At 40.8% G+C, this 22625-nt stretch overlaps 1 protein-coding gene across 1 annotated transcript in view; it reads left to right on the top strand.

The window, feature by feature from the left end:
- Positions 1–22625, top strand: part of SPPL2A (signal peptide peptidase like 2A) — a 64082-nt gene that overhangs the window by 14130 nt on the left and 27327 nt on the right. The window contains exons 3-7 of the mRNA XM_036249468.1: positions 2700–3146; positions 19209–19328; positions 19640–19822; positions 20237–20326; positions 20851–20984. Coding sequence (XP_036105361.1) covers positions 2700–3146; positions 19209–19328; positions 19640–19822; positions 20237–20326; positions 20851–20984 — 974 coding nt within the window. The remainder of the gene's footprint in view (positions 1–2699; positions 3147–19208; positions 19329–19639; positions 19823–20236; positions 20327–20850; positions 20985–22625) is intronic.

Here is a 22625-nt window from a genome sequence, read left to right as displayed (position 1 = left end):
TGGGGCTCATTACCAACACTTTATCAGTGTCCTGGGAGTGAAAACCACCGTGCAGTACCAGCACACACAGTACAAATGATCTAGTGTGCTGGGGCAGGGGCTTGGGTTTAAGCTTCTCCTCTTCTGCTGTCAACCTAGCAATTTTCTCCTTTGTAAAATGAAGCCAGCATTTCCCGGCCACTTCCTACAATATACAAAGGTTCTGACAACCAATAACATTCTATATTTTAACACTGGTAAAAAATATTAACTAAATATATTCAGAAATGAAAACAATCTTTAATCTAATGATACTTCTTTCCCAAAATTGGATTTCATATGTAGTTTATTTGGAGAAGAAAAATATCGACTAAAAATTATCCAGGTACCCTTTATCTTGCCTAATACTTGCAGAAAAATTCAAGCACAACAGAGATATACTCCAAATAAACTTCAACAGCTGTTCCATTAGTAAAGTCATTAATCAAGAATCTTTTACTCTTCCATTAACTCTCCTATTTTCCTTCACTTCATCCTGCACAGGGACTTTGACCAAGGAGAAACCATTCTGGCAGGAGAATTATGACCAATAGTGCTGACACTTTGGACTACAGCAATAACACAGCCTTCTATTTTTGCTTTTCTCCTTTTCCTTTTATTCCCCTCCTCCTCCTTTAATTTTTCTTTTTTTCAGGATAATTTTACCCAAACTATAGATTAGGTCATTTTTACAATAATTATGTAAGACAGGCAGAACTGGTATTGCTGTCCACATTTTTCAGCTGAGAAAACTAAAGTAGGCAATTAAATCACACAAGGAACTAGTGTATAACACAGGTTCTTTGGCTACAGGTACAAAATGTTCTCCAACTGAGGGGAAGAAAAAAATGTGCATAAATGTAGAAAGGAAAAACAGATTTCAGACAGCCTCAGGAGCCACCTTGGAGATTCACCAGGCGAAGGGCCACCGCGGGCAGAAGGAAATATTTAGAGATGAAGTCATTTAGCCATTTCACAAAAGGAGAACCTGGCTTGCCCTAGGCAGCTAGAAAGTGACAGGCAGGAGACCTGAGTTCTGGCCTCATTGTGCCAGTAAGCTTTGGACCAATCCACTTGGCCAGCAACCTACAGGCATTTACATTTGGATGTCCCATAAGCATCTCAAATTCACGTCCAAAAGTATTTTCTCTCCCCCACCCATTCCACTACCACCTCCATCTCCTGTGGTGATCATCTCAATAAAAGGTTTAGGGCAGGATTCTGGGACTCATCCCTCCTCCCCTCCATCCATCTCCATGTCCTCTCATTTCTGAAATTCTGCTACAAATCTTTCTGATCCATCCCCTCTTCCCCATTTCTTCTGCCACTGTCTCAGTTCAGGCCCTCACAATCCTTGGCCTGGGTTAGGTCACTACAGTTATGTAACAGGTTTCCTGACTTCCTTCTAGTTTGCCCAGTTTCAAAACATCTGCCACCTCACCTGCCACCCCAGAGAGCTTTCTAAAACTGAAATTGTCATGCTCTACTTATTCATTTACTCTCCACCACCAACTGAGTGAAGTCAAAAGTCACAAGCAAACTGTCCAATCTATTTCTGATTTGGTCTCTGCTTTCTTCCCTCACTTCATCTTTCACCGCTCATAACTTCAGCCAAGTCCAAGTTTTGCAGTTCCTCCACTGTCACCTTCGGCTTTAACACTAACAGTTCACTCTTCCTGGAAGTCTCCCCTTTCCCCTGCCCAGGCCTGGCTAAAATTAACTCACGCTTCTAGACTCAGCTTAAGTTGGAATTTTTCCTGGCATCCCTTTTATATGTCCTTCTGATACTCCCAAAGCATCTTGTGCAAACAAGAGAGTCACTATTCACCCTGAACTATGTTTGTTCACACATCTGTGTCCCTCACTGAACTGAGCTGTGGGATGGCAGGGAGAGCATCATATTCAGTGCTTGGTATGGAATATTCATCCAACAAATATTTAAACACCTACTTTCTGCCCAGTGTTGTAGGTGTAAGGGACATAGTACTGAAGAATGCAAAGGTACTCCTTGCTATCCACTAGGAGGTGACATAGTAAATGAACAGATAAATAAGCAAGTGAATATGAGAGTAAAAATACTATGTAGAGAATTAAATCGTATGATACGCAAGTGAGTGGGTGGCTACCGTAGACTGGGTATGTCAGCAAGTGAGTGGGTGGCTACGGTAGACTGGGTATGTCAGGAAGTTCCCTCCGGGGAAGGGACAACAGCTGACAAGTGAATGCCAGTGCACCAGGTACTCAGAGACAAGGGCATTCCACAGGGAGGGCAACCAGTGCACAGGCCAAAGAACCACAGGCATCCCAGTGGCAAACGTGGGAAAGTAGTGAAGATGGGGTCAGAGAAGGCAGGGACCACATTATGTAAACGTTGTAGGCCAGACCAGAATCTTAATTTTGTTCCAAGTGTGATGAGGAGTGACATGCGCTGATTTATGCTTTTAAAAAGAGTTCTCTAGGACCGCTACGTAGTAATGGGATGTCAGGAGTGGAAACACAGAGACCAATTGGGAGGAGACAGGTGTCGTGGCCTGGAGAGGGTGGTCGCAGCGGTTTTGGAGAATGTGCATGGACTTGGACTATATGTGACAGTGGCCAGGACCCGCTGGTGAGCCGGTAGATCTAGGCTCGGGGCTCCTGGATAGTTACTGGAACACACAGTAGCGCCAGACAACTTCTAGGAGGAGGAGGGTCTTGAAAAAGTCCACTGCATTCCCGGACGAGGGGGGAATTCAGGTCAGGCATCTGGAAAGGGACACGCCCAGCCCCGCCGCCGGTGGCCTGCGGGCGCCAGGACGCACAGAGAGCCGCTGGCAGGGCGCGCGGGCTCGGGACTCCACGTGCTCCGTGCGGGGGTTTCCGCGTCCTCCGGGCGTGGCCGGAAAAGGAAGTCGGTGCTGCAGTGGCCGCCCCTGCAACAGCGGCGGCACCGGCCAAGCCCCGCCACCCACCGCTGTCCGGCTCGGCCACCGAGGCAGCGCCGCGGCGGGACCCCGAGCCTGCCGCCGCCGAGCAGCGGCCCACCGCGCCGCCGGGCGTCCAGCAGCCCGATGGGGCCGCCGCCCTCCGCCGCCGCCGCCGCCGCCGCCGCCGCCGCCGCCCTGCTCTGGGGCTTCCTGCTCCCGCTGGTAAGGGGGGCGGGCGGGCCTCCCCGGGGCGGGGCGGGGGCCGGGGCTCGGGCTCCCTCCCCCACGCCGCCTGACTCCCTGCCCGCGCCTCCGCGGCCTGCCCCTGTTTTGCCCTATCTTTCTCCTCCCCTTCCCATCACTCCCTTCCTTCCAGCCTCTTTCTCACCTTTTTTCCCTCCACCCCCCACACCCTTGTCCTTGGAAGCTCCCGAAGTACCTAACCCCAAGAAAGCTCTCCGCGGAGCCCCGCTTGCCACCTTGACCTTCGTGCTTCTCTAGCTAGTTTTCTGGGCATTTTTAATTAACCTTTGAGATTTATCGTCTATCCTTTCTTAAAGGAAAAAAAATGTACACGGTCTAAGAAAGGTCAGCCGTTCAAGGACTGCGCTTTAGTTTACTTGCTCTCCTAGGTTATTTTTCCTTCTTCGTCTGTAGTTCCTTCCTCGCTTTAGGGCTCCTTTGATTCCGTTGTGGTGGGAGGTTTTGGAAATAGTAATAATTTAAAATCGCTTTTAAAAGGACACACGAAAGTATAATGCCTTTAGTGGTTTCTAGTTCTCTGCCTACTTTAAAGGGGAGAGAAGTAACAAATATGTGTTCACAAGTTGGTTTTCATAATTATAGGAAAGTGGTCATGTTTTAAAATTCAACATCAGACAGCTGGAGCTTCAGTGGGTGGTCACAAGCCAGTTTTCAGCGGCTCAGTTTCTGTTTCTTGTGAATTTCACTTAGGGAGTTTCAGGTTGGAATCTTTTACAGGCTTTATTCGTACAGTTTGTAGGATGTATGCCTGTCTGGTTCTTACCATTAGAATGTGTAACTCTTTGAAAGAGTGTTTTGCAGACTCTCTACTTTAAAAGATTACCATTAGTCAATATGTTCAGTATGAAAATGTCTTTACTATTTATTAAGAAACCTAAAATGGGTAAGTGCCTTTGGTTTTGGTGTATTCATAATTTGCTAGGCGACATTAGGAACATGAATGAGATAATGAATCTAAAAATTGCTTGTGGAGGGAGTACAATATAAGCAAAATAACAAAGTAACAGTGTTAGACGAAATCTTTGAGGTCTTATGTAATCAGATATGTCCAAAAGATAACAATTCAGGTAGTATGTAAATACACATAAAACTATAACCTAGATATAAAACTCGTCTGAGTGGTTTTGCACTCATTTTCCTTTGAGCTTCTTAAAGCTAACTGTAGAATGTATCTTCTGTATCACATTCCCACTAATTCTTTCTTAACACAAATTAATAATTAACCTAATAATATATCAGTTGCTCATAAACTCACATTTAAATTCTTATAAAAGCTTTGAACCCTCTCAATAGAAAAAGGTAAGCAGAATTTTCATATGATTTCAAGAGTTTACCAAATCTAAAAGTTGTCCTTGTTCTAAATTGTAGCTAGATTATCACTCCTACACTCTAGATTTTATTCTTTTTATATATAGTATATGTGTATTTTATATTTTACTATATATTTTATTATATCTTATTGTATTAATCTTAGGTTCTGTACTCCTCAGTCCCAGGGTTGTGTGGACTGTGGGAGGAAGAAATTTCCCTCTGTCTTCAAGGCACTTTTGGATGATCTAATAATCAAATAGTCATGAGGCAGATTAGCAAGAGAAAATAACCAAATTTAATATATGTGTATGAGAACCCCACCTGCACAGGAAGTTCAGAGACAGAAAAGAAAAGAGTATATAGACATTCTGCCCTGGCCAGTGTGGCTCACTGGTTAGAGCATTGTCCCGTGCACCAAAGGGTTGCAGGTTTGATTCCTGGTCAGGGCACATACCCAGGTTTCAGGTGTGATCCCGGTTGTACAGGAGGCAACCGATTGATGTTTCTCTCTCACATCAATATGTCTCTCTCTCTAAAAATTGATGAAAAACATATCCTCTGTGAAGATTTAAAAAAAAAAAAGACATTCTGAGCTAGGGATGAGATATGGTCACTTAGCTTCAAAGAGTCATTGCAGGATGATAAGAAAAGCAGATGTTTAGCAAATAGAAGTTTGTCTTGCCCTGCAGGCAGCTCAAAAGAGGTTATCTGTGATGATCTCCCATTATGGGCAAGGACCCTAATTCAAGTTCTTCAGGGAGTCAAGAGAGCGGTAGACACAGGTAAAATTGCCCATAGATCAAAACTGCATACCACAAAGGTACATCTTGAAGGTAACTAACTCTGAAGCCCTACAAGGCTTGGTAACATTCTTTCACTCCATGAATTTTGTATGTATGTGTTACATGCCAGGCACTGTGCAGGTGACTAAATAAACTGACAAGAACTTTTTCAATTATAAAGATCTTTTTCAGTGCCAACTAGTATTGATTTTCTATTTCTTGTTGCTTTCTCAATGGTTTGTTTTCTTCTTGTATCTTCCTTTAATTTCCTGAACTGATCTATTTCTCATTTTTTCCTTTTTTGAGGAACTCAAATAAATCTGGTATCCTTTTCCTCAACTGGCGCTGTCTCTCTCCCTTCTGCTTACTTACTGGACACTTAATTCCTTTCCTACAACACTATCTGGTGATGGTGATTTGTTTGTTACCATTTTCTCCCCAAAGCTTTTGTTTATTACTCTCCCCTAAAAACACAACCCTAGGTGGCCTCTCTGAATTCATTTGAATTGATGACATCAGCTTGATCATTTCATTTCTCCTTTCTGGGCTTTTGAAGCTGGCACTGCTGGGCATCTTTCCCGTTGGTCATGTAAGAACAGGGCCGACATCCTCATCTAGACACAGGACTCCAGAAACCGCTGCTACATTTTTGCAGAAGTTATTATTGGAAAGGCCCTTCATGAAACCTACCCTCCTCATCTTGTCCTCTTTACATCAGTGACCTCACTGTGTATATTGAAATCAAAATACTGGAATCTCTGGCTATTTTAATGAATTCTAAACCCGTTAAACATTAAGTCTAGAATTAAAAAGAGTGCCTTGCATGTAGTTGAGTCTTCTTGGCCTTGCCATTTTCCATTTCACACTCATCTTTCCCCAGTGTAACCCAACGCCTGGCCCCAACGGATGGACCTTTGTTTCAGTGTTATTTGGACACAGTCGCAGAGTTCTGTTTCAAAGAATGAGTGAAGTTTAGCCTGGATCAGTTTTTCTAAACTCTCTTTGAAGTTCTCTGAAGAGTCCTGAGTCTTTCTCATAATGTTTTTTACAAAAGTTGTGTTCATTTTTTCATATCTTCAAAGATTTTGAAGTGGTATATAGCCACATCTTGAACTTGTGCTATGAAGTGGTCATCAGGATCCCCAGCAGAAAAATCTCTTGCTGAAATTTGCATTCCTTTGATATATCACACCAATTTGAAGAATCTTCTTTAATTTCTTCTCTTCTGCCCTCAACCTTCTGGGGAAATTAGGTATATTCTGCTCCCCGGCTATCTGAGCTGCTGTGCTGTGGACTGAATTGTGCCCCCCCCCCCCCAATCTATGTTAAAGCCCCAACCTCCAATGTGATGGTTGGAGATGGGGCCTTTTGGAGATAATTAGGTTTCGATGAGGTCAGAGAGTAGGTCCCTTGTGATGGGATTGGTGACCTTATAAGAAAAGACACCAGACAACTTGCTATCTGTTCCTTCCCACTCCTTCCCCTCCCCTCCCTCACATCACGTGAAGACACAGTGAGCAGGTGGCCAGAAGGAAAGCTGTCAGTGGAAGCCAACCATGCTGGCCCCTTTATCTTGGACTTCTAGTCTCTAGAACTGTGAGAAAATACATTTCTGTTTAAGCAACCCACTCTATGGTATTTCGTTATGGCAGCCCAAGCTAAGACAGATTTTGGTATCAGGAGAGGAGTGCTGCTGTGAAAAACACCTAAACATGTGGAAGCAGCTTTGTAACTGGGTAATGGGTAGAGGATGGGAGAGGTTTGAGGTACATGCTAGAAATAAAGACATTAAGGGCGGTTCTGGTGAGGTGTGTGATGGAAATGAGGACCATGTCATTGGAAACTGTAGGAAAGGCAGTCCTTGTTAAAATGACAAGGGCCTTGGCTGAACTGTGTTGCAGCATTTTGTGGAAGGAAGAATTGTGAGCAATGAAATTAGATATTAGCTGAGGAGACTTCTAAGCAAAGTATTCATGGAGCAGCTTGGTTCCTCCTGACTGCAAAAGGAGAAAGGAATTGAAGAAGGAATTAATTGTTAAGCAAAAAGGAACCATAATCTGAAGACCGGAAAATTCTCAGCCTATCTGTATTGCAAAATATGAGAAAGCGTCTTCTGAAAAGAACACTGAGGGTGTGGCTGAACAACCACTTGATATCACATTTATGGGATTCGATGAGCAGAAGCACTGCCCGTTTGAACTGAAGGAGAGGGAAATGGGGCAAAGTGAAGGAAGGTTGTTGACTTCTTAGATTTGGCAGAATGGGATGATGGAGCCATGTGGCTGTGAACTTGCATTGTTCTTCAGAAAGAGGGAGAAATGGCCCCAAAGGCGATTCAGAGGTCATCATGGTTACCACCTCAGTTTCAGCAAGTTTTAGGCATCCTCTGGGAGCCATGGGGGTGATGCTGTCACCCCATGGGGCCTGAAAGGTGGGGACATTGAGCCAAAAAGGATTATTCTTGAGCCTTAAGATCTAAAGGAATGTGTATTGCTATGTTTTAGACTCCTTGTGTCCCTGTCACTCCTTTCTTCCAATTTCTCCCTTTTGTTATGGGAATGTCTATCCAATACCTGTCCCCCATTGTATTTTGAAAGCACATAACTTGTCTGGTTTCGCAGGTTCACAGCTAGAGAGGAGTTTTGCCTCAAGATGAAATATAGTTTGAGCCTCACCCATATCTCATGTAGGTGATATTTAGATGAGACTTTGGACTTTAGGGTTGATACTGGATGGAATGACCTGGCCAATTTGGCTTAGCGGTTAGAGCGTCAGCCTGTGGCCCAGAGAGGCCCGGGTTCGGTTCCCGCTAAGTTGCGGTTCTTGGCCCTGGTTGGGGTCGTGAGGGTGGCAGCCGGTCGATGTGTCTCTATCACATTGATGTTTCTCTCTCTCTTCCTCCCTCTCTCCCTCCCATTCTATTTGAAGATAAAATTTCCTCAGGTGAGGATAAAAAAATAAAATTATATTTATAAAAAAGAGGACTTTGGCAGTTGCTGGGGTAGAATGAATGTATTTTGCATGTGAGAAGGACATGAATTGGGGAGGCCAGAGGCAGAATGCTGTGGATTGCTTTGTGTGCTCCCCAATTCTTAGTTTGAAGCCCTACCCCACAACGTGGTGGTATTTGGATATTGGGCCCTTGGAATGAGGTCATCTGGGTGGGACCCTTATGATGGGATTGTTGCCTTGCTCTCTCTCTCCCCCTCCCAAGTGAGGACACAGTGAGAAAGCAGCCATCTACAAAGAGAGCCCTTACCGGAAATCAACCATGCTAGCACCTTGATCTCGGATTTTTAGGCTCCAGACTGTGAGAAAATAAATTTCTGTTAATTAAGCCATTCGGTTCATAGTATTTTGTTATGGCAGCCTGAGCCTAGACATGCTGGTTTTTTCACATTCCTCCTTTAACTTTGAGATTCTTTGCAATTTTTCTTTTACCTTCTCTCTTCTGAGCTGTCTCTGTGGATTCTGCATCTCATCCCTTGTCTGCTTTCTAAGTCCTGATAGCTGTGTATCTTCTTCCCAAAGTGTGCCTCCTACATCTACATCTCCTTTGTGCCGCCTACATCTACATCTCCTTTGTGCCTCCTACATCTACATCTCCTTTGAAACTCAGAACAATTCTGAGAAGGTTCAGGAAGATTATGACATCCTAGATCACATAGGAAGTCGTGAAAAAGAAGACTAGAGCCCAGGGATTCTAGACATTTCTTGATACTTTTCTATTAAATTGCGTAATAATGTGGGTTTTTTTGTGACTGAAAATAGCTCATAAGACTGCATAAAGTTGTGAAGTTACTCAGAAAAGGTTTAAAGATAGAAGTCATGTTTATTATATATTTGATAATTTTTTGTTATTGTTAAAAATCACCTGAAATTGGATGTTTAAAAAAAAAAAAAATCTAGACAGTAAAGTCTCCAGATTTAGGACTTTATCCCAAGATATTGTTTTTTAAAAATTTATTTTACAGCCTAGCCAGTGTGGCTCCGTGGTTGAGTGTCAACCCATGCTCCAAGAGGTCTCCATTTTGATTCCTGGTCAGGGCACATGCCCAGGTTATGGGCCAGATCCCCAGTAGGGGGCATGCAGGAGGCAGCCAGATGGTGTTCTGTTTCATTGATGTTTCTGTCTCTCCCTCTCCTTTCCTCTCTCTCTAAAATCAATAAAGAAAAAAATATATTTTATTGCTTTAGGCCAGAATTTGCCAAACTTTACCATGCCCTATGGTCTTAAATCAACTCTGATTTTTGTGTTTATATTACCTGCTTAGCCTTGTAAGCATTTGAGTTTATGAATTCTAGTGTAAATCATAAATTCTCTAACATCTGAGATACATCATTAAATAGTAAATTTACTTAGGGAAAACTAGGGAGAAGGCTGGGTCTAGGTAGCAAGTAGAATATAAGCCCCATGAAAGAGAAATCCTGATTCATTCTCTACTGTCTCCCCTAGTACTCCGTAGATTGCAGTGTTGAATGAATGCGTGGTTACCTTGTCTTCTTCCCAAAACCTAGTACCTCTTATCCTGTATATTACATGTCCCCATATTCTCCAAGTGCAAGGAATGATCCTGGCTCTACTTTTTCTCTGGCCCACAGGCTCACTGGATTCCCTGTAAATACCTGTTTGATGCCCTATCTCCCACTGAGCCACTAATTAATAAGATTATACTTAATCTCTGTGTGTCTGGGTCTAGTCAGTGTTAGTGCATCATTTCCATAACCCCTGAATACTGAAAGTAGGAATAGGAACAATGTAGATTGTCTTGATTATGTAAGTTATTAGGGAGGAAATATATATATAGTAACAAAGGATCAGAAATTTATTTAAGCCTGACTTTGGAACCTGTGTCATTTAGACATACAACCCCAACTCTGCCTTCCCTGCAGAGGACCCTTACTTTTACTGTATTGCTATTGACTTAAAACTCACTCCTATGAAAAGAGAAAGATGTCTGTAAGGAAAGGGACACCTCCTACATTGCCATGATGTAAGGGTAATGGTGTGAGTGACTGTGGCTCTCAGCATTGACCAATTCAGTGGTTACATTGCAACTTCATATCTTATGGTTTAGGAATAGAGGTGATTTTTAAATTGCTAGTTCTCATTATAAAGTCTACTCGTTAACAAAATTTGCCCCAAAGTCTCAGCCCTCCTGTCTGTTGTCTAAAAATAGAATAGTTTAATTTGTCGATTTTATGAAGTAAGATTGCAGGAAAGGATTAAGTACATCTAATGGATAACTATACAAATAACATAAACCAGGTTTAATGGACAGACCAGAGGGGCGATGTTGAGGAAGCTGAGACTCAGTGATACATTTACTGGAGAGAACTTATAGGTGAAGTGGGAAAACTGCTGGCCAACCACGAACGTTGGCTATACCAACAGACTGCAGGGACGATGTGACTCTTCGCTCTTGAGAAAATACCTAGGACCCCAGTAATATCTAGAAGACTGGCGGGTTTCACTGCTATTTATGATGAAGTCTGTAAGCATGTGTTCTGTGGACCAACATCAGGACATCACTTGGAAGCTTGTAGAAATGCATAATCATAAGCTCCCCCTAAGATCTACTGGGTCAGAACCTGCATTTCAACGAGAACATTAAAGTTCAAGACATATGGTCTATAATAAAGAATAAGAAACTGCTGCACAGATTTCTGAGCATAATCTCCAGGAAAAAAGAAGAACCATGCTTGACTAATCTGTTAAGTTTTTTTTGTTTTGGTTTGTTTTGTTTTGCTTGTTAAGGGAATTGAATATATACATGGATAAAGGTTAACACTGCATTATGCAGAGCCTTATCTTGGTCAGATGAAAATGGGCCAAGATACAGAGTCCTGGAAGACCCGAAGGATGGCATGGATACAGCGTGGGAGCGGTATGTTAGGTAAACTTTTAGCTAGCGAATTGTTATTTTTCAAGGAATATGTGAAGACTTAAATTTGGAAAATAGATCCAGTGATGGAAGATACCTTTTGAAAGAGAAAAAAGGGTAGAAGACAAACACACCAAACCTGTTAGCCAAGGTCAATGAAGAATCCTCGAACAGTGCTGTTAGCTTGGACAAGAGTAGAACAGGCCTGTTCCCAGTAAGTTAATATTGGGCTGGTGAGCCAGCATTAAGAGGCTGTTGGAACAGAGGCCAGGAATTCAAATGCCCATGGTTGGAACTACCAGGTGACTGGAGTGTGAAGCATGAACACAGCCCCAAGAGACAGGGATTTGAAGGTCAGAGCAAGACTGACTCAGTGTAAGTACACTTATAAAATAAAAGTCCTTATACATGTCTCTTTAAGGCTTGATTGGTCTGGGACGATGAGGCGGTAGTATATCTGCAAGGATGTGAGTATAGTATACATACACCCCTACAGTTCTTTTTTTTTAGACTTTTGGTAATCATTTGACACTTGCCATACCAAAGCTATTTAGGATAAAAATGGTCAAAGGAATAGGCAGCTATAACATTAAAATAGACTTAAACATCAATACTCATTGATTTGAAAAAAGATGATGGAATACGATTGAAGTCAAGTGATCTGAATAAATTAAATTAGGAATTGTTCACAAACAGGCATCCCATTAAATTTTCAAAAAATTGTTGACAGTATTACAGATGTCCCCATATCCCCCCAACTTTGTCCCCTTCCACCCAACCCTTGCCCCACCCCAGGCCTTCACCACACTGTATCCATGTCCCAGGAAGTTTTATGTGAGGTAAATTTGAGTAAAAAAAAAAAGGAAGAACTTTTTACTAAGAGCTAGTTAAATTATTTCCCTTACATGAGGGTCAAGTAAAATGCAGAAAATAAAGGCACTTGTGTGAAATTGATAATTTGATGGCCCTGGAGAACACTTGATTCCATAGTCAGTGGTTGTGGGAACTGGTGTGAAGAGGGGGGATTTGGAGCAAGCAGTAAGGAGCATTTGTTATAGGGAAAGGAATTCCATGAACTCTCGAGTCCTAGAATTGGGGGTATTTGGAAGAGTACAAGGAACGATTTAGAGTTTGGGATATTTAGGGTGTGGAAGGAACTGATTGGTTACTAGAAGAATTTGAGTGGTGGTAGGAGACCCACACCAGTATTGGGAAGGAGGGACTTGACAGCTAATACAGAGATGTGTGCGAGCAACGTTAGAACTGGAGGGTGGTGTTTGGGCACTAAGAGCTGCTTAGGGATTACACGAAGGAACCAGAAGTGATAACGGAGTTGAAAGACTGCTTGTCTGGGTTCTGGAGAGCTCAGTTCTAATCCTGGCCCCGAAGACTGGTTTGTTTTGATCATGTTGGATCTGTTTGAGCTATAAAATGGAAGGACTTCACTGTGTTACCTCTAAATTCCTTCAAGCTTTTGAGACTGAGGTTTTTACTAAGAATTTTGTCATTACCAATAGAAAATATAAACACATTTTTAAGTTGAGTAAAGTCCCATAAATTAGACGACAGTTGATTGCAGGGGACAACTCAGATGTTTTGGAACATGTCTGGAACTTGGGAGATGTAAAGGAAGGTGTCCTGCCCTTCCACCATAGGGTCATTGTCAGATGATCTGACACTATCATGGGTGGACCACGAGTCTCACCTAATTTTGTCCTTGTAATGTTTGAAGGGACACTGCATTTCAAGCCTTTTTCACTAATGCTTCCCAACTTAATTGACCCCACAGTGTTTTGGTTTCCGCTACTCTGTTGTTTTATAGCCATGCTACTCGGTGCGATTCATAGACCTGCAGCATCAACGTCACCTGAGAGTTTGTTAGAAATGTAGAATCTCATGCTCTTACTGACCTTCTGAATCAAAATCTGCTTTTTAATATGATCACTAAATGACTGGTATGCACAGAAAATCTTGAGAAGCGCTGCTACTACAACTATGGTTCTCAAATGTTAACAAGCAGACTCTCCTGAAGGGCTTGTTAAAAATGCACTGCCCAGGGTTTCTGATTCAGTAGGTCTGGAATAGGGGCCAGGAGTTTGCACTGTTAACACTCTTGTAACCACTCAAGCTTTTACTAGAGACTCTGACTTTAATTACATTTGTTTGTGATTATCTGTTCCAGGTTTTCTTAAAATTTATTTTTCAGTTACAGTTCACATACAATATTGTTCTACTTTCAGGAGTACGATATAGTGACTAGACATTTATATCTTAAAAAGTGATTACTCCAATAACTCTAGTAGCCATCTAACATCTAACATCAAACATAGTTATTACAATATTATTGATTATTTTCTCTATGCTGTACCTTACATCCCATGACTATTTTTATAACTGACAGTTTTGTACTTCTTAATCCGTTTCACCTTCAGATTTGTTTTTGTGTATGTTTTTTTTCCTTTATTGATTTGAGAGAGAGAGGAAGTGAGAGGGAGAGAGAGATAGAAACATCAATGAGAGAGAACATCGACTGGCCGCCTCCTGCATGCCCCCCACTGGGGATCTGGCCCACAACCTGGGCATGTGTCCTGACCAGGAATCGAACCATTGACCTCTTGGTGCATGGGTCAATGCTCAACCACTGAGCAACACCAGCCAGACCCTTCAAATTTGTTTTTAATCTTTCCAGTAAGACTATAGTTTCTCGTTTCATGTTTCTTTTGAGAAGGGGCAGCTTTATTGAGATATAATTCACATACCATACAATTCACCCAGTTAAAGTATACAGTTCAGTAACTTTTAATATATTCACAGATGTCTGCAACCATTACCACCGTCAATTTTATTTTTATTTTATTACTATTATTTCTGGTTAATCCTCACCTGAGGATATTTTTCCATTGATTTTCTTAGAGAGAGTGCAAAGGAGGGAGGGAGGGAGAGAGAGAAACATCAGTGTGAGAGAGACACACTGATTGGTTGCCTCCCTCACAAACCTTACCAGGGATCGAACCTGAAACTAGGTATGTGCCTTTGACAGGGAATTGAAACTGAGACTCTTTGGTCAAGGGTCGATGATGCTCTAACTGCTGAGCCAAACCGGCCAGGGCCCCACAGTCAATTTTAAAACATTTACATCACCTCAAAAAGAAACCAAATAGGTGGAACACAGAGGATTTTTAGGGTAGTGAAACTATTTCATATGATAGAGTAATGATGGATACATGTCATACATTTATCAAGACCTATAACTTAGAACATAAGAGTGAACTCTAATGTAAACTATGGACTTTGGGTGGTAATGATGTGTCAATGTAGGTTCATTAATTGTGACAAGTGTACCACTCTGGTGTGCATGTTGATAATAGGGGGAGGCTCTGCATGTGTGTGGTAAGGGGGTATGTGGGAAGTCTTACTCCCTGCTCAGTTTTGCTATGACCTTAAAGCTGATCTAAAAATAAAGTCAAGCTCTGGCCGGTTTGGCTCAACGGTTAGAACACCGGCCTGCGGTCCAGAGAGACTAGGGTTCATTTCCTGCTAAGGGCACGTACTTTGGTTGCAGTTTGTCCCCGGCCCTGGTTGGGTTGTGCAGGTGGCAGCTACTCGATGTGTCCCTTTCACATCGATGTTTCTCTCTCTCTCTCTTCCCCCCACTCCATCTGAACAAAAAATGGAAAAAAATGTCCTCGGGTGAGGATAAAATAAATGAATAAAAATAAAAATAAAGTCAAATTTTTTAAAAAGAAGGAAACCCCATACCCTTTAGTTATCACCCCCAGCCCCACATCCTACCAAACCTAGTTATCTTGTACTTCTTCTGATGGTACCAGTACTTAGCAAGGTCTAGGTGTATTATTAATAATAGTTACCTTTTATTTATTTTTTGTACGTTTTTAAAAATGTTTTTATTGATTTTTTTTAGAGAAAAAGGAAGGGAGAGAGAGCTAAACATCGATGTGAGAGAGAAACATCAATTGACTGCCTTCTACATGCCTCCCACGGGGGATTGAGTCTGCAACCCAGGCATGTGCCCTGACCTGGAATCACACCGGCTGGGCAGTTATCATTTATTAAGAGCTTCATATGTGCAAACAATTTAATCATCTAACAATCTTTAAAAAAAGATTTTTTTTAATGCTCATCTGAGGATATGTTTTTATTGATTTTAGAGAGAGAGAAACATTAATCGGTTGCCTTCCGTACGCACTCCGGGCGGGATCCATCCCGAAATCTGGGTAAGTGCCCTGACTGGGAATCAACCTCACGACCTTTTGTGGTATGGGTCGGCACTCCAACCAACTGAGCCACCTAGCCAGGGCTCATCTAACTTAATCTTCATGACAACTCTATGAGGTTGACATTATTGTCATTTCAAAACTGAGGATGTTGAAGCTTAAGACAGGTTAAATGACTTATAGCATAGCCAGTAAATGGTAAAGCTGCCATTCTAATCCCAGTCTTTCCTTTCAAAACTCATAACATATATTGTTAATAAACTAAATTTTTTTTTATCCTCACCTGAGGATATTTTTCCATTTTTTGTTCAGATAGAGTAGGAGGGAAAGAGAGGAAGAGAGAGAGAGAAACATTGACATGAAAGAGACACATGGAGTGGCTGCCACCCGCATGACCAACCAGAGCCGGGGACAAACTGCAACCAAGGTACGTGCCCTTAGCAGTAACCGAACCCGGGTCTCTCTGGACCGCAGGCCGATGCTCTAACCGCTGAGCCAAACCGGCCAGGGCCAAACTAAATTTGTTTTTAATAGTCTGGTGTGTCTTTCTCCACATCCTTCTTCAAGCTCACATAAGTGTACATATATATAAGGAGCTTTGGTGGGAGGGTCATTACTTTTATAAAAATAGAATTACACCATAAATATCTCCCTGGAACTTGCTTTTCTCACTGTGGACATCTGTATCTATAGATAGATCTAGTTGTTTCTTTTTGTTTGTTTGTTAATCCTCACCCAAGGATATTTTTCCACTGATTTTTTAGATAGAGTGGAAGGGAGGAAGAGAGGGAGAGAGAGAAAAAGAGAAACGTCGATGTGCGAGCCACATTGACTGGTTGCCTTCCGTATGACCCCGACTAGGACTGGGGAACAAACCTGCAACCCAGGTGCATGCCCATGACTGGGACTCGAACCCATGACCCTTTGGTGTGCAGGCTGATACTCCCAATGGCTGAGCTAAACCAGCCAGTTTTTTCTTTTTTATAGCTGTGTGCAGTGTGTACCATAATGTAATGGGCTCCCTATTGGTGGAAGTTTTTTTTTGCTATAATAAATAGTACTGCAGTGAATATCCTTGTACATTTATATTTATGGAATACATCTGTGGGATATGAATCAGGATTCTGTGTATTGAAATTTTTTATTGATACTGCCAATTGTTTATTGTAAAGGTTGTACCACTTCAATAGCAATGTGCACAATAACTTAAATCCTGATCTAAATATTATCCCTCTCCAAAAGAAGCTTTGTGGAATGGCTGGTAAAGGGTGAAGTTAGCCTAGGACATCTGGTGCAAAAAAACATGGAAATCCTCAAAGACTAATGGGGCCCTGTCAAAAGGATACAGAGAACCAGCTGGAAGAGTTTCTACTGGCCAAATTTGGGACAATTTGAACATCAAATGCATAAATGTAACTATACTGCATTGGAGTTTTAAAAAAATCAACGAGCCTTGGCTGGTTTGGCTCAGCGGTTAGAGCTTCGACCTGTGGACCAGAGAGTCCCGGGTTCGGTTCCTGCTAAGGGCACATACCTTGATTGTAGTTTGTCCCCGGACCCAGTTGGGGTTGTGTGGGTGGCGACCAGTCGATGTCTCTCTCGCATCGATGCTTCTCTCTCTCTCTCTCCCTCCCACTCTATCTGAAGATAAATGAAAAAAAAAAAAATGTCCTCGGGTGAGTATTAAAAAATAAAAAAAGCCCGGCTGGTGTGGCTCAGTGGTTGAGCATGGACCCATGCACCAAGAGGTTGCCAGTTTGATTCCCGGTCAGGGCACATGCCCAGGTTGTGGGCCACATCCCCAGTGGGGGACATGCAGGAGCCGGCCATTCGATGTTCTCTCTCATCGATGTTCCCATCTATCCCTCTTCCTTCCTCTCTCTAAAATCAATAAAGAAAAAAATTTAAATAAATAAATAATAATCAACGAGTCTGTGGTACTAAACAAAAGGTGGTGAAGAGAGAGAGCAAAATTTTTAAAGAAGAATACTAGCTAATAAATATAAAAGGAATGACAATATTAAATAACGTTTACTGTTTTGCAATCCCCAACATAATATGTAAAATAAAATTCAGGTATAGATCCTCATGGAAGCTAAAACATTAGGTGAGAGATTACTGAACTGTTCACATGGTACGAAATATTATTTCCTTAGCAGTCACAAAGGGAAAAAAATATATAACTTTACACTGGAGAAATCCTGCAGTTACTGTGTAACCAAGTAATCAAACTTGGTATCACTAATAGGGGGACATCCTGACATCATGTGCCATTTTATTGGCTGCAGTAAGAAGTACCCAATTCACTTATGTTGTATTCTTTTAAAAAATGTTTACTCTAAACCTAATCAGCCCTCATAATTATTCAGAGGATTGCTCTCCGTAGTTAGAATTGTGGATGATTCTACTGTATGATCTTAGGTAGGCTATATTAGTAACTTCTCTGAGTCTCAGAACCCTCATTTATAAAACGGTGGTATTGAATCAGACAATGCATGAAAATAACCTAAATTTACTTTGTTTGATTTGTATAGTGTGTTTGTAACTTAAATATAATTTGGTGTATAGTGACAGTTTAGCATATTGATTCATCTCTGCTGTCAGAATCCATTCATGGCCACCAAGTATATAGCTGAATGAAAACTAATCCCCCCCCCCCCAAATAATATCTTTATCTAATTATTCTGTGTAATTTGATGGCATTTAAAAGGAATTCCCTGTACTTGCTTAGATCCTTAAGCTAATGAGCCCCTATTATTCCAGAAAGCCTTCTAATCCCAAATGTTCAAGGAAGATTTTAGATAGGAGAGCATGGGTTAGAGCATTTTTTTACTCATTACAAATTTAGGTTGTCTTATATGAAATTACCAATTTTATAGATTAAAATGGTCCAATATCAGCAATTTGATGTGGCTCAAACTAATGCATGCTTTAATGGTATAGGTTTAGTCCATCATCGTTATTTGCCAAGCAGTCTTTTTTCTCCCCTATGTTTTAGAGAAAGATTTACTCAGAGGAGGAGGGAGGTGAGTTTTGGATTGATCCAAGTTTGAAGGGAATTGTGGTGTGGATTGGGATTCTGGTTATCTTAGGGTGCCTCATCATTTCATGCACTCCACTCCCACCCTCTTGTGTAATAGTTATTCTTTTCATTCACTTCTTACCTCTTGTCTCTTTCTCTCTCTTTCTCTCATCTACCCCCCCCCCCTCTCTCTCTCTCTCTCTCTCTCTCCACGTAGTGGGAAGTGAGGCAAAAGGAAATAACATTTTCCTAGCTCTTCTTTTTCCTCACTTTAAACTTTGGATTGGTCTTTTGAATTGGCAGTTGCAGAATCCTCAGAACTTGAGAGTTCTCTGGTTCTTTCCCCCAAAAAATGTACTATTTTTTAACCCTTGTTACTCTTTGAATACAGAAGGTATGACCAGTTAAGGATTCAAGTAGATTTTCTTTTCTAGAACACGAACAATGAAGTAACAACTCCTAAGGGCTGGGAAGGAAAGTTTCAGGCTGTGAAGGGAGTACCGAAACGCTCACATCATAGCAAGAATCCTTCCTGGGATATGGCTCTTACAACAAGGGCCATAATTGTATCCCCATAAGAAAGTGACTTTTTCAAAGAACGTGTTCTAGGCATATGTGTATTGTTTCAGTATTTTTTTTTTCAAACAAGAAAAAGTAAATTCATTGGAAGACCTCCTCTCTTAAGGAAATGTGGTCAAACCTGTACTAAATAGCTTTATTAAAATCCTGAGTTGTTTTGGCAAGCCAAATTTTCACCAGTGTGAAAATTCCTGTTCGTGTCCTAGACAGCCGCTCAGGAAGCAATCCTGCATGCGTCTGGAGACGGCACACCTTCCCCGTCTAAGGACTACTGCATGCTCTACAACCCTCACTGGACAGCTCTTCCGCACACCCTAGAAAATGCAGTAAGTACATCTCCGTCACTATTTATTTGTAAACAAAAATATGGAAAGGTGAAAATGAGTGATTGTTATGTTTTAGTGTATGAACCAGTTATAATATATGATTAATAAATAATAATTATTTTATTGCTTTAGCTTAAGTATTTTTCTCTCTGTGGGAAAAGCAAGGGATTTTAAAATACCTCAAAACCTGGTCATTATAAAATATTTTTAATGTAAAAGAACATTGTATTAAATCAGTAGATACTTGGTCACTAAATGCGTTCAGGGTCAAGTATGATATTTATCATGTTAAAGACATTTCTTCTTTTCAGACTTCCATTAGTTTGAAGAATCTAACTTCCACACCACTGTGCAACATTTCTGATATTCCTCCTGAGGGAATAAAGAACAAAGCCGTTGTGGTACAATGGGGAACCTGCCATTTTCTTGAAAAAGCCAGAATTGCACAAACAGGAGGTGCTGAAGCATTGCTGGTTGCCAATAACAGTGTCCTAGTAAGTTATAAGACTACCATAACTTCTTCTGAGCTCATTGTATCAAATTTCACAAAGTGAACTATCTTCTTTATGTGTGGTTTAGGGGCTGAGTTTTGAGTAATTTCATGGTAGGGTTCTTTTAAAATAAATGTTCTGATTATGACAGGCACTTAATTGGAAATTTTTGTAGTTTCTTTTCTATTCCTAAAGTAGATAAGACTGTTAGGAACAAGTGTGTGTGTGTATGAAAGAAAGAGAGATGTATATGATATACCTGTATATATCAGTTTGAGAACTTGCTATAATATTAAGAACACATAAAACTTTGGTATAACTTTAAAAAGATGTAATTTTATATTTAATGGAATAATTTGGATTTTATTCTGTAAATGTATTAGTTCATACATTTTCATCGTATGTTTTTTTTTCTAGTTTCCTCCATCAGGGAATAAATCTGAATTTCATGATGTGAAAATACTGATTGCATTTATAAACCACAAAGATTTTAAAGATATGAAGCAGGTAAATTAGTAATTACATATTAGACAAAGTTCATATATAGCACAACTCTGTGCTTTTAACCACTGGTATTTAACTTAAATTATTATACATGCTGCACTTGCTAACAAGGAGCTGTGAAGGCTGACCGGGTCTTTATTTATTATTTATTTTTAATCATCACCTGAGGTTTTTTTGTTTGTTTGTTTTCCTATTTATCTTCACACAGAGTAGGGGGGAGAAAAAGGGAGAGAGAGAAACTTCAGTGTGAGAGAGACACATCGACTGGTTGCCTCCTGCATGACCCTGACCAGGGCTGGGGATGAACTGCAACCAAGGTACATGCCCTTGGCCAGAATCGAACCTGTGACTCATTGGTCCATGGGCCAACGCTCTAACCATTGAGCTAAACTGGCCAAGGCAGTTCTAGTATTCTTGACTGCCTGATACAGTATCCATTCCAGAGTGAAATTGGAGTATTGCTGCCATGTGCTATAGTGGAAAGAAAACGAATTCTGGTGTTTTAACACTTACTTTTTGCCTTTCAGACTCTTGGAGATGACATTACTGTGAAAATGTATTCTCCATCATGGCCTAACTTTGACTATACAATGGTAGTTATTTTTGCAATTTCTGTGTTCACTGTGGCATTAGGAGGATACTGGAGTGGACTAATTGAATTGTAAGTTTAATTAAACTTCAGTGGTTTTTGTGATAAATGGGAAGAAATTATTGTTTGAAATAATTTTAATCATGTAACAACATTTAAAATTCTACCTGAGCGCGGAATATGTGTGGTTAAGATCAGGTTACAGTTTGTCCTCATGCGGGTCATTTAACTTTCCACTGAGAAGGGAGTCACAGCTTCCTCTACCTCCTCTCCTGGCAGGGAAACACTGAAATTCCATCAAAGACTCTTAAATTCTGTCAAAGATTCTTTTATTAAAAAAATGTTTGTTGTTGTTGTTGTTAATACTCACCTGAGGATATTTTTCCATTGATTTTAGAGAGTGTAGAAAGGAGAGTGGAGGGGAGAAGAGAGAGAGAGATTGATGTGCAAGAGACACATCAATTGATTGCCTCCCGCAGGGCCCCAACTGACTAGGGTCAGGAATTGAATCTGCAACCCAGGTACATGTGCCCTTGAGTAGGATCACCTGCGGGTAATGCTCTAACTGCTGAGCCAAACTGGCCAGAGCTCAAAGACGCTTTTGAATTAAGATGTTCAGTTATCTCTCCCAAGAAAGATGAAGATACTTAGTATCCTAACAGGCCTATTTATTTGGATTGGAAGAAAATAAGCAGAAGGTGGGGAGTTTTTCAGCTCCTTCTGGTTTAGTCATTACAGTGTGACCTCATCATTCTGTTCAAATGCTTTAGGAATTCTGAATATATTAAACAAATCCATATTTTAATTTACATGTAGAAATTTTAAATGTACATAAAATTTGGATTTTCCTATTTAGTAACAACCTAAACCCAATCTTCTTACGGTTATGTACCTTTGGCTCTAGATTAAAGCAGGCAATATAGTATAGAAAGATTAGTTCATATTTATAACTCTGAATAAAAAAAGGGCTCAGATCACATTATTTCATCCATAATGGACAATATATTCACTTTGTGAATTCATCTCTAGATTTCATTAAAAAGGACTTGTTTGTGCCCTGGCCAGTTTGGCTCAGTGGTAGAGCAGCGGCCTGCAGACCGAAGAGTCTCAGGTTTGAGTCCCGTCAAGGGCAAGTATCTCGGTTGCAGTTTGTCCCTGGGCCCATGTTTCCCTTTCTTTCCCACCCACTCTGCCTGAAGATAGAAAAATGTCCTCAGGTGAGGATTTAAAAAAAAAAGAAGGGCTTATTTGCAACTAAATGAAGCTAATAAGCTTATTTGTAATTTAAAATACTAAAATTGGATTGATTTACACGAAGAGCGGAAATCTTAGGGTTTAACAAGTATAGGTTCCTGGAGTATTGAACTTTACATATTTCCCATATTTGGAAAACATGTTTTAACATATATCAGTCACATGTTTTCATATAAGCATTGTTTTTTCTTCATTAATGTTAATCTTTATAAAACATGGTATGTAAGAAGATCTCCAATTGTTTTCTAGAGTATTTGTTGAAACTTTATAATTTCCCAAAAGCTACTGATTCATTAAAAATCTTTTCCCACTTAATTTAGAATCACCTTGTACTTCCATTACTATGTAAATTGTTTCTTTAGAGTGGTGCTTTTCAAACTAATGTGCATACAAACTGTCTTGAGATCTTATTCAAATATAAGTTCAGATTTAGGAGCCTTGGTTTGGGGACCGAGGTCC

Source organism: Molossus molossus, unplaced genomic scaffold, assembly GCF_014108415.1.
Source record: "Molossus molossus isolate mMolMol1 unplaced genomic scaffold, mMolMol1.p scaffold_m16_p_1, whole genome shotgun sequence".
Classification (NCBI taxonomy): domain Eukaryota; kingdom Metazoa; phylum Chordata; class Mammalia; order Chiroptera; family Molossidae; genus Molossus; species Molossus molossus.
This window is presented reverse-complemented; position numbering and strand designations above follow the sequence as displayed.